The 13,080-nt window shown below is 48.2% G+C and overlaps 1 protein-coding gene across 1 annotated transcript in view; it reads right to left on the bottom strand.

Annotated features, from left to right (window-relative positions):
• Positions 1 to 13,080, bottom strand: part of CYRIA (CYFIP related Rac1 interactor A) — a 67,304-nt gene that overhangs the window by 12,584 nt on the left and 41,640 nt on the right. The window contains exons 4-5 of the mRNA XM_051974115.1: positions 9,195 to 9,274; positions 449 to 570 (exon numbers count right to left, since the gene is read on the bottom strand). Of these exons, the coding sequence (XP_051830075.1) occupies positions 449 to 570; positions 9,195 to 9,264 (192 nt within the window). The 5' untranslated portion in view covers positions 9,265 to 9,274. The remainder of the gene's footprint in view (positions 1 to 448; positions 571 to 9,194; positions 9,275 to 13,080) is intronic.

The raw sequence follows: 13,080 nt of genomic DNA, 5'->3' as shown, positions 1-13,080 counted from the left end.
CTGAAGGGGAAAGACCTGGAGGGAAACAGCGTCAGCCCCATCCGGGATGCGGGGTCGGCAAGAGCAGCGGCCGGGGCCAGAAGGGGAAGGACTAGCCAGGAACCAGCCTTATCATCACATGTTTGCTTTCCTTAAAGGGTTGCCTGGTTAATGACTGGGCAAGCGGGAGCTGGAACACTAAATCATTATGTGAGAGGCGGATGTTGAACCTCGAGTGTGTATGTCTGGACGTGGGGCTACGGGCTGGATACAATGTCTGGTTGGATGAATTTCCTCAAATAAAAGGGACCATTCATACACTGACTTAAATGCACATTACCTCCCCTGTTCTTTCCAGGATTCTAGGAAATGCTGCAGTGATGACTTCATCCCCTGCCTCTCCAGCCACCCCCCGGCGCTCCCCCCCGCCGTCGTCAGGACAATATTATCGTTGGCCCGGCTCACTCACGTCACGGATCTCCTGGCCAGCGCCTTTGTAAGCCTGCAGGTCTGTGAGAATGCTCTCCGAGTCCTGGAGCACGGCGCTGACCTGGTTCCAGATCTCTCTCTCGCCCTCCGTGGGCTGAGCATCTAAGCAACGGGGGAAACAGGAGAGACACGGGGCATCAGAGCAGGACGGGACACCCAGGGCATCAGAGCAGGACAGACATACAGGGTATAGGAACAGGACAGACACACAGGGCATCGGTACAGGACAGACATACAAGGCATCGGAACAGGACAGACACCCAGGACATAGGAACAGGACAGATACCCAGGGCATCGGAACAGGATAGACATACAGGGCATCGGAACAGGACAGACATACAGGGTATAGGAACAGGACAGACACCCAGGGCATCGGAACAGGACAGACACACAGGGCATTGGAACAGGAAAGTGCTTTCAGTCCCCCTTGGGCCAGTATCATCAGGATGAGAACAGAGGCTCCTCGTGCTTCTAGATTTTGTCTTTTGAAGGAGTCTAGACTAAGCTCACGAGGCCCAGAAACTGGCCCAGAAACTGGAATTTTTCTTTCAAGTCAACAAACTTCTTTTAAGTCAATACCTATGGTGTTCACGGCCCTCTGTTGGGCCCTTGGAGACACAGATGTGAAAACCCAAGTGTCACCTGCCAGGAACATAACTGTTAATGGGTGGGGGTAGACCAAATTAACTCCAGAATCACTGACTGAGTGTCTACCGTGTACGGGGCTTCGATCGAGACTATCTTCCTGCCTTGGCTCACCAATTTTGTGATCACGGGTGAGTCACTGAAGCCCCTCGGGCAACTTTCCGATTACCCAGCAAACATTTGCAGAGAGCCCAGCACATCCCGGGTACTCTGCCAGGAGCTCGGGATACAAAGGCAAAAACCAGGCTCCGTAGTTACAGATGAGGAACTACGGGAGTTTCCAAGGGCAGTCAGGAAATGCCCAACCTGGGTGATACCCAGACCGAGACTTCTCCGGTCACTATAAATGGTCAATCCCCAAGTCTTTTAAAGCACCTACTCTATGGCAAGCACTGTTTCAGCCAACAGGAATGAGGAGAAAGGCAAAGGAGGGTCAATCAATAAACAACAGTTAAGCATCTACTATACAGACAGACAGACAGACATACAGACAGATGTACATACAGACATACAGATAGATATACATACAGACATACAGACAGATATATGTACAGATATACATACATACAGATATATATATATATATACACAGCTATACATACATACAGACAGATATATGTACAGATATACATACATACGGACACACAGATATACATACAGATACACAGACAGATATACATACATACATACAGATAGATACACATACATACAGACAGATATACATACAGACATACAAACAGATATATGTACAGATACACATACATACATACAGATATATAGACAGATATATGTACAGATATACATACATACAGATATATATATATACACAGCTATACATACAGACAGACAGATATATGTACAGATATACATACATACAGACAGATATACATACAGACATACAAGCAGATATATGTACAGATACACATACATACAGATATATAGACAGATATATGTACAGATACACATACATACAGATATATAGACATATATGTACAGATATACATACATACATACAGATATATATATATATACAGCTATACATACAGATATACAGACAGACAGATAGATATACATACAGATACACAGATAGACAGATATATATACATACATACATATATATTATATATACAAACTCTATATAGAATATAGAGATATATACATCCCAATATACAGATATACATACAGACATACATATATATATACACACTCGGTATATTCTCTATACTCTATAATATAGAGAGTGGTGGCCACTCTCAGGAATCTCATGTTCTGTTTACTGGGGAAGAAAAAATGCAAACAAGTACATCTGAAGCAGCTCCAGAGAGGACAATTGAAGACGAGCACCAGAGAAAAGGAACTCGAAGAAAACCAGTGAATCCAGGGAGGGAGAGAACGCAGTCCTGAGGGAGGGGCAGAGCTAATGCCCAGAGTCTGTGGGGGCACTAGCAGAAGGCAGGCTGGGTCACTGGATGGCGGAGTATGGCAGGGAGGGCAGTGGAAGGCGTAAGAAGACGAGAAAGCTGAAAAGGGAAGGTCCGAAAGGTTCTGAATGTAAAACGGGACTTTGTGTTTGATTCTGGAAGGGACGGGAATGCCCTGGAGCTTGTTTATCTGGGAGGGGACGCGGTCAGGCGTGTTTAGGAGGACGGATTGGAGTTGGGAGCTCTTGGGATAGGCAGACCCCCAGCAGTCACTGCATCGGTCCAGGTGATAGGGGAGAGAGGGATGGTAACAGGGACCCAGAGAGATGTTGCTCAGGCAGAAATGAGAGAACTGACGGGTGATGAGGGGAGAGTGAGGAGCTGAGAAAGGCTGAGGGACTGGGAGAAGGGCAGTGCTTCCAACGGGAGACTAAAAAGGGGCAGATGCTGTTCTTCTCCCACCCTCCCCAAGAGCAGGAAGAGGAACGATGTCTGCAAACTCTGGGCCGACATGCTGACTTCATCCGTGGGCAGATTCTAGAAGGGATCATTACAGAGATGGTTGGGCGACATTTTGAAAAGGAAGAAGCGATGACAAAGATGGCTTGGATCTTGATAGACCGGAGTCATCTTCTTTATCCATGAGACTCGGAGTAGATAGGGGAGTGCTGTGGGTAGAGCTCACCTAGATTTTAGCAAATTTCTCATCGTGGCTGCCACCCTTTTCTTGTGGATAGAAGGAAAGATAAAGATTCAACAAGAACACCATCAGGGGGGACTCAAAACTTAAATGGCTAGAGCCAACCCCCCAGGAAATGGCTGGTGGAGTAACCCGGGCATTTATGTTCGGCCCATTTTTCTCCTGGGAAGACTGACTGATCCACTGGATCCCAAAGGATCTTGATGGGCTCCAAAGTGAAACTCACCAGAGACAGATGTAAAGCCCTGCACTCGTGTAAAAATCAAGTCTACCGCCACGAGATGGAGGAGGCTTCTGTTTGAAATTGGTAGTTTTGAAAACAGATCTAGAAATCTCAGTAGATCGTCAAAAAAGTGGACACCATTGTATTATGGGAGGCAAGACTTCCAAGGATGGGAAGGTGATGGCTCCACCATTACTGGTCTCCTCGGACCTTATCTGGAAGAGAAGTAAATCTGCTTGCTGCTGTTTAAGCAGGACACGGATAAACTGGGGATGGTTCGGAAGAAGTCAACCAGCCTTTGGAAGGGCCTCGAACTCAAGTGATACGATGACAAATTAAAAGACCTGGGAATAGGGACTTTGGAAAAGAGAAGACCAGGGGGTGGGAATTGTCTCCCAATAGGTCTAGGAGGAGCCAGAGAAGTGGATGGAGGCTGCCATTTTTGCAAGCTCATTCAGGTCCACTTGGTCCAGACATTATAATATACCATGGGGGATTCTTTTAACAGGAATTTTTATCGGATTTATAGGAAGGTGGCGATAGAGAGAATCAACAGCATTTTAGCTGTATTTGAGGATCGATGAAGGGACTTGGCCAATGGCACACGGCATCAGAATGGGAAGTGAGCAATGTCTGGGACCCATCTGGTATTTGCTCTGTAATTTGTGGGCCTGTATTTCTTCTAGCGACGGCCTCTCTCCCGCTCTCCTCCAATGACGGACTTCTACAACTCCAGTGATTTCCAGTAATTTCAGGGTCATTCTCAAAAAGGGTCCCATTGGCCAGAGATCCTGCTATCTTTCCAAGGAAACGCCAAAGGTCCCTGGGATTTACCCAAGCAATCTCAGAAACCAGTTCTTTCTGCGGCCTGAGGAAGCCGCCCGTGCGGGCCCTGACGTGGGGGTGATTTACACACCTGTTCAGGACCAGGAAAGCCGAGCGCATTACAGGCACCCCCTGCCCTCTGACCTTCCTGACCTCCATCTGCGGGCTGGGCTCCGAGTACCCCGTGTTAGGAATCCAACACATGCAGGATTTGTCGAGCGAGGAGCCTCGGGCGGGAACGATGAGCTTTTCATCCGAAGGATTTAGCTCCATTTGGGAGAATTTTGCCCTCAAGTGATGGCGAGTAGCGACTGTCAGCATGTCGATAAGCGTCCAGTTTCGTGTTCCAGCTGGCCCCTTTCAGCGGGGAATGGAGCCCCTTCATCCCGGGGGGATGACAAGCATTCCTCCTGTCAGCAGCGCCGGGAAAGGTACCACCGGGCCTGGCCGCCCAGGAATGCTTTTGTTGGAGGGATCAGATGGCCACGGGGAAGTGGGACCTCCAGGAGGGGGATCAGGCCTGAAGAGCGCCCTGGGGATCCCAGGCTGGCCAGAGCCCTGTGCGGCCTCTCCCCGGCCCAGAGAGCTCGCCCCTAGAAACTGGCTGAACCAGCTCCAGGGCCTGTGGGAGGACTGCGCTTATAAAGGGCAAGGCACTTCAAGGATTGGTATGGCCTCCCTGGAATTATCTTGTGGTCTCCCCACACCCCATAATATGGTGATGGACAGGAGCTCCTTGAGGGGGGAGTCTCATATAAACAGGTCCAAACCTGCTGCCTTCCATTTGGAGGATAGCCTCAATCCCCCAACATGTCTTCTCTCACCCAACCTTCTCTGCCCTGACGGCCCCTGTCCTTGTGCAAATTGCATCATTTCTCTCCTCTCTCCTACAAGGGTCTCCTCATTGGTCCCCCAGTCTCTATCTCACTCCTCTACTATAGGTCCCTCTATGGTCCCCTACTTGTGGAGCCCCCTCCTCCCCCCAGACTGACATGAGGGTGTGTATTTTATTCCCTGATTGTGCCTCCCAGGTAGAAGCAACCTCCCTGAAGGCAGGGGCTGGCCACTGCTATTTCCCTCCCCTTTTCGCCCTCGCACCTGGACCTCATCCAGCTGGATCTGGTGGCCCTGCCTGGGCTCCTCCTCCCCCCAGAGTCTTCTAGAGACAATGTTTTCCAGTGACTGGACAGTCGGGAGAAACGCTGGTGTTCGGAGTCTCCCAGCCTGCCCGAGCTCCCAACAAAGAGTACCTGAGGTGAAAGCTGGGCTGAGGAGGGAAACAGAACAAAATGGCAGCATTTATACACCCCAATGGGCTCCAACCTGGGTCATTAGTGGAAAGTGGAGCCTTCCTCTCCCAGGTCAAATGACAGGAGGGGGAGGGGGCTCACTGCATGGAGCTGGGAACCCTTGGGCTGACAGAGGACTTAGCTCTGAAATACTTTCCCCTCCTCAATTATAGTCCTTCACCTCAGGTCAATTATGTTTCATCACTGACTTCAAAGGGAAGGCTGACTTTGGAACTCATTTGCTCTTTGTAAAAGTCCAAGGTACCAAATAGGGGTAAGTGTTCCCCCCACCCCTGGCCTTCCAGAAACACCGACTGGGCCCAGGGAGAGGGGCCGTGAGGGGAAGGGTCTTTCACGAATCGTTCCTGCTTTCTTTCATCTTGGTTGATGGCCTCCCTCAGAGAAAGGCAATTTCCACTGCCAAAATGTGAAAGTCTCTGCTCCCAGACTCCCCCCAGCCCTGCTGAAGTACTGGTTCAAACAAGCCTTTTGCCTTGGGGCGGGGGACACTGATTCAATCTGACAGTGCAGGCCTGGGGAACAAACTAACAGGGCACCAGAGCTGAAGCTGAACCAGTCGGCTCGGCGTCATTGGAGTTGGGGGTTGGAGGATCACGGCTCGTTGGCCACAGCCCCGAGCTGAGGGGGCCTCGGAGGCCTGGGCACCTCACCTGTAGGGGGAGGAAACTGAGACTCGGGAACTTGTGAGCATCGGAGCGGGCCTTCCCACTCACTGCCGTGCCTCGGGACCTAGAGCCTTTCCCAGACCTCTCTGAGGTAGGAACACCGAGGCTCAGAGAAGGGACCGGCCGGTACCAGGTGTCCAAGGCGGCCCTCGATCCAGCCCTTTCCTATCCCGTGCCCCCGAGCAAGTCCTTGTCTCCGTCTGGGGCCATTTTCCTCCTTTCGAAAGCAAAGGGAAGGGATCTGGTGATCTCTGAGTCCTTCTGAGACCAGGTCCTCCCGCCTTCCTCGATCAGACCCACAAGGTGACTAAGGTTAGACCTCCCTGCATTAAACACGCGACGCTTCTACGCATTTTGATTTCATTTGTTCCGATAAACTAGGAGTAAGGAGGAAGAAGCCTGTGTTTAGACAAAAGGCTCTCATCCGAGACTTGGTCTATTAGCCGTGTGTTGGGGCCACGTCATCTCCCCTCCGCTCACCTTCCTTCCCTTCTCGCTTGAATGGGGACAACTTACTCACACTACGGCCTCACAGTCTAGAGATCTAAAAAGGCTCCGGCCATGGCAGCCACTTTCAGGCGCTGCTCGCCTGGTGCCCGTGAAACAGAAAAAAAACACCAGTGAGGTGACGGTCACTGACTCCCAGATTCCCATGACTCCTAAGGTCGCAACTGCGCTCCTTCAGCCAGTCACCCTGAGCGGACAGTCCCCCGCCCTCAGAATCCACAAGGCGCAGAGACAGGCCCAGAAATCCCTGGGGGGGCCGCTCCCTCCAGACCGGACGGGGCTAGCTGGGCAGCCATCGCCCGGAAGGCCCGGGGAGCCACAGTTTGCTCCCCGAACCACTTCTCTTACGTGGCATAGACTTCCTAGGACTTCCACAGGGAGAGACCTCCCCAAATCGCCTGTTACATGTATATAGAGATAGATAGATGGTAGATAGATAGAGATAGATGGTAGAGATAGATAGTATATGGATAGATAGATGTAGATAGAGATAAATATAAATATATAAAATATTACATGTATATAGATAATATAATACACATACACACATACACACACAAACACACATGCGCAAACACAAATATGTATACCTGTATATTCATACACGCATATACCTATGTGCACATGCATATATAAACACACAACATGTACATATAAAACATGCATACATACGTGCACATGTGTGCATGTACACAGAAATAGGCAATACATATATGTATATCATATAAATATACATGTCTACATGCATGTATGTGCAATGCATATATAAATATATACCTATATAGGATATACATGTACACATACACATATAAATATATAATACACATATGTGTACAATGTATAAATACATATACATATCTACCTGCATATATGTACATATGCATATATAAATATATACCTATATAGAATATATATGTACATATAAATATATAACACATATATATGTACAATATATAAATACATATACATATTTACATACATATATGTACACACGCATATATAAATATATAGCTATGTGCAATACATATATGTGCATAAACATATATACATCTATACACATACATATAAATAAATGTGGGTTGTGTTTGTATGTGGCATATTTATCCAGAAGAGCTGCTTGGCCATACCCCGAGGACCATCCCCTATCAGCCAGAGCTGTGCAACATCGTGGTAGAGGGGAAAGATGCCACCGTAGGAGCTCTCTTTTTGCAGTGCTTTTTCAGAATGATCCAGTATCCATATTTTAAAAAATAAACACGAGGTAATTTCTATTTCAGAAGGCAATAAAATATAGGTAGGGACCACGGCTAGTTAGAAATTGGCAAAGGAAGAGACGCGTGATAATTTCCATCAGTACAACAACACTAACTTTCTAATGTATCTGTTTTATGTTATTTTGAAAATAAAAAGGAATAAAATGAACAAGGACGGGGAAAACTAGCTTAACTGGAGGAAAAAATGTCACATAAGTGGTCTCCAAATAAATAAAAATAAATAAAGCAAGAATCAACTATTGGCCCCTTAGATGTTGCAACAATCTATAATCTACCATTTTACATAAAATATAACACCCCCCCCAAAAAAAAGATTTTGAAGAAAAGAAATTTATCCTGAAAACTGAAATGGAAAAAATAATAACATTATTAATAATAATGGCAAGTATACACACATAATTTATATAGAGTGTTTTAAGATTTGAAAAGAGCTTTATATATATATATATATATTTTTTTTTTTCTCATTTGAGATAATATACAATTAAGGTCTAGGAATGGAATTCAAATTAACATCAAAATATGACTCTATTTCCCAATTTTTCTCCCAGTTCTGAAATTTAACTTCTGTTAATCAAGGAGATGTTCTATGGCTGACGCTGGCTTCCATCAAACACATAGAAGATTTATGGCCCTGAGGGAAGGTTGGACGTCTCCCTTGTTTCTGACAGTATGCTTTATGTTCTAAGTTTCCCCCAAGCTCTCTGATGTTCTAGGATCAAAGTTCTAAAGTCTGTATTTTATATTCTAAATAGGCCATGGGCTAATAGTGGATTCTTGCTTTATTTCTTGAATGTATTTGCAGACCACTTACGTGACATTTTTCTGCCCAATTAAAGTAATTTCCCTTGTCCTTACTCATTTTATTGCCTTGAGTTTTCAAGATAATTTAATATATGCATTTTAACGTATTTTCAAAATCATAGTTGGGTTTCAGCTTATTTTTCTGAAGAGTAGATCCCTTCTAGAGCCACGGACCCTGGCCCAACCATTGCTGTTACGAGAGCACAGGAGGGAGGATCCCCTCACTCCCACAGAAGACTCAGGTCTGAGGGCCGACCGCAAGTCTGGGACCACGAGGCTGGAACTTTCTCAGCCAGCTGCAAGGGCAAGCAGGGAAAGGGTCTCTTAGCATCGGGGCACTTGTTGAACTTACTTTCAAAATCCAGGAAAAAGTGTGGGTAGTTTTCAATTTCCCTGGTTAGGACCTTGAGAAGATTGCCCATTCCAGGAAACCTGGGGATGCAATAAAAAAGCAAAGGGTTAAAAGGCAAAAGGAAAATAAAATGATGCAAACGTGCAACATATCTGGCCAAACATCATTAAAAACATGACAGACGCGCCTCTTAGGGTCCATCTGACGCCCTTTGTGAGGGCGGAGGGGGATGCTAACCAGGTGGCCATCTCTCCTCATGTCTGGAACAGGACTGTATACAGCAGGCGCTTAATGCACAGAGTAAAGCATCATGGAAGATGCTACAGAAAAATCACTGTTGTAATCATCAATGAATGGCATCCCGACGACACCTGGTACGGAAGCGACCCTGGGAGCTCGCGGACTGGGTTGGGGAGGCTCGGAACATCCCCCAAGCCGGGAACGCTGTTTCAGCCCGAGCCCGGGTTAGTCAGAGCGAGGCTCAGCGAGCACTTGGCCAGCCGACTGGCCACTCGGGGAGGAGCCTTTGGCCGTGGAAAGCCAGGGAGGAATGGAGTAAGTGAGTGACCCTCAGTCTTTTGCTGCCCCCTTCTGATGCTGCAGGGATGGTGGAGCCCAGGTGGGGAAAGGGCTTGCATTTAAACTGGCTCTTGGTTTCTAAACGGGACAGCCCCGTACGGAGCAGACACGTGGCAGGGGAAGCCGCAGCCTGGCAGAGTCCTTGCTTCCCTGATAGACTAGAGACCCCCAAAGCTCCGGGGCACCGGCGTTTACACCTGCACCACGGCCAGTTATTACGATCGTTACTATTTCCTGAAACCAACCAGCGGCCTCTATTAGGAAGCGAACAAGCCTCTTAATGGCTACTGCTTCATTAACCATTTTGTTTATCAAGACCTGAGTGCCGAGGTTGTCGGGTTCTGTGCTGAGAGCTTTACAGGCGTTATCCTGGGCCCGCACAGCCAATTGTGAGGGAGCTGATGTCATCACTCTCATTTTACGGGCAAGGAACTTGAGACAGGATTCAGCACAGGTCCCCCTGTTGCAAACCTTATGGTCCATCCACCGTGCTCCTCACCTGCCCGGCGACACATACGCCCCACTCGGTCCCCGTCCCCCAGAATATCACGAGGCAGAAGGAAGACCTCGGAACGCCGGGTAAGGACCTCTGGAAGATGCGTTGGAGGGGGAGGTGGGGAAGGGAACCAGCACTTCCATAGTGCCCACTATGCGCCAGCCCTGTGCGCAGCACTCCACAAATATTAGCTCACGATGTTCACCCTCTTACCGTGTTCTGTTATCTTGTTTCACAGCTGAGGAGGCTTGGGCAGGCAGAGCTAAAGTGACTTGCCTAGGGTCACACAGCAGGTAAGTGAAAAGGCCAGATTTGAGCTTTAAGCCTTCTTGACTGCAGTCTCTAACCATTGCACCGCATAGCTACTTCTTAGACTTATTCTGTGTCAGGGGATTAAAAACCAAAACAACCCCTGCCCTCAAGAAGCTTATGTTCTAATTGTTAAGGAAATGGCTTAAGGGCCATCTTAATTATAACCTTTTAAACTTTACAAGGTGGGCAGTGAAAATATAATTGTCATTCTATATAAAGAAACCCGAGGTCGAGAATATGTCCCTCTCAGTTCCCCATCCACGGAGTGAGAGGCTCTGTCCAAGGTCCTGACTTTCTCCTCCTCATAAAATCACAAACTTCCTTTGACTCCTACTTTCTATGCTGTCTTTCTTGGTCCCTCAACAGGTAGCCCCCCCCACCCCCTCCCAAAGAACCTTGTATTTAACCAGTTTGCATTTCTCCTTATTCTCTTCACATTTGTCCTGTGTATATCTAAATACAGAGTATTCTTGTCTCTTGTACTAAAATAGAACCTTGCAATGATTTACTCTTTGCATTTGTGACTCCAGGGCCCAGCAGGGTGGTCTGTCCCACCCAGCCGGTGATCCACTGCTTAGCACCGATCGGCTGCCGGAAGCAGTGTGGCCCGGGGTACGGAGTGCCGGCCCTGGAGCATTCCTAACCTGCCAAACAGAATTGGGTGACTGTAGCGACTTCTCTGGGTCTCAGCATTCTCCTCTGTGAAATGGACAGAGTAATAGCCGTGGTACCCGTCTCCTTGTCAGGCTCAAGCCAGGTCACACGGTACCCAATGACCCATCAGAAAAGTCAGTTAATGTTATTACCCACCTTACGTGGTTGTTGCAGGGCTTTTACATCATGGCTGCAAACCACTTGGGGAAGCACAACTATTATGGAGAGTTGGGATAATGAGCCAGACTGGGACAAGAAGGTCGTCTCCCGGTGCCCGAGCTGACCTCTCATTGAGGCGGGCGGCCAAAGGTGCGCGTGCCCCAAGAGGGTCAGTGGGTACCGGGGGTCAAGCTCTGCCTTCGGGACCAGGCGTGAGCCTTAATTATAATCTCTTAAACTTTACAATCTCCCTGCAAGATGGGCGGGGGAAATGTAATTTTCATTCTATATGAAGAAGCTGAGGTTCAGAGCATGACTCCCATCCATGGAGTGAAGGGCTCTGTCCAAGGTCCTGATTTTAAAATAAGGTTGAGATAGGGCCATCACACAGGAGGTGAGGGGAAAAGGCAGGTTCTGGACCTCGGTCTTCTGTCTCCAGTTGGTGAGCTGTGGGCAAGTCATTTCACCCTGTTGGCCTCAGTTTCCTCCTCTGTAAAGTGAACTAGACAAGGAAATGGCAAATCCTTCTAGAATCTTTGCCAAGAAAATCCCAAACGGGCTCACAAAGAGTCGGGTACCACCGAAATGATTGAACAACCACAGAGATCTCGGACAGGCCCCTGTGCTCTCTGAGCCACGGCTGCTTCATCTGGGAAATGAGACGTTCTCCACAGCTTCCTGCTTCATCTCCGTGATCTTACAGTGCGAGCTCCTGGTCCCATAGCGCCTCAGGCACGGTAACATTCCCTCTTCACCCAAGCCTGGGGGCGGGCGGTACGAGCTTCAGCTTCAGATTCCAGAGAAGCAACCCGACTCCGAGCGGTGATCACCCAGGCAGGCAGGGGAGGGCGACCGCACTGGATTTGGTCCCGGGTCCTCCTGACCCCCGGTCTCATGCTCTAACCACTGCATTTTTAATCCATGACAAATCGAGGTCATGGCTCTTGTAGAAATATGACAATGATGGTAACCATCCCTGGACACTGATAAAGCGCTTAATAAGCGTTATCGCATCAGAGCTTCATTATAAGCTGCTAACACAAATGAGTAAGTGGTCTGAGAGAAATGAAATGACCCTGGGGCAGCTAGGGGGCGCAGTGGATGGAGCACCAGCCTGAAGTCAGGAGGACCTGAGTTCAAATCTAACTCAGACACTTCACACTTCCTGGCTGTGTGACCCTGGGCAAGTCACTTAACCCTAGTTACTTCAGCAAAAAAAAAAAAAAAAAAAAAAATGAAGTGATCCATGCAGAGTCACACAGACTATAAGGGTAGGTGCGATTTGAATCAGGCCCTAGGTGGCTCCTCCGGGCGGCTCATCCCCTATTGGAGGAGGGACCCTCACCCCAAGGAAAGCCGGGATGCTGGGGAGAGGAAATCTTGGGAATTCTCTAAGATGCCCCTGGCTCCCGCGTGTTCTGCTCTCAGGGCTTGAGAATATGCCCCTTAGCAGTGGAAGCAGGGCCCATCCCAACTTGGCGTCTCCATTATTAGGGTCCACAGCTGCCCAAAGGCTCGGGGTGTGGGTGGGAGAAGAAGGAAGAAAGGAAGGAAAGAAGAAAGGAAGGAAGGAAGGAAGGAGGAAGGGAGAAAGAGATGGAGGGAGGGAAAGAGGGAGGGAGGAAAAAAGGAAGGAAAGAGAAAGGAAGGAAAGAAAGAAAGAAAAAGGAAAGAAAGAAGGGAAAG

This window comes from Antechinus flavipes, chromosome 2 (assembly GCF_016432865.1).
Source record: "Antechinus flavipes isolate AdamAnt ecotype Samford, QLD, Australia chromosome 2, AdamAnt_v2, whole genome shotgun sequence".
NCBI classification, from domain to species: Eukaryota; Metazoa; Chordata; class Mammalia; order Dasyuromorphia; family Dasyuridae; genus Antechinus; species Antechinus flavipes.
Note: the sequence above shows the minus strand (reverse complement) of the source record. Positions and strands in the feature narration are given on the sequence as shown.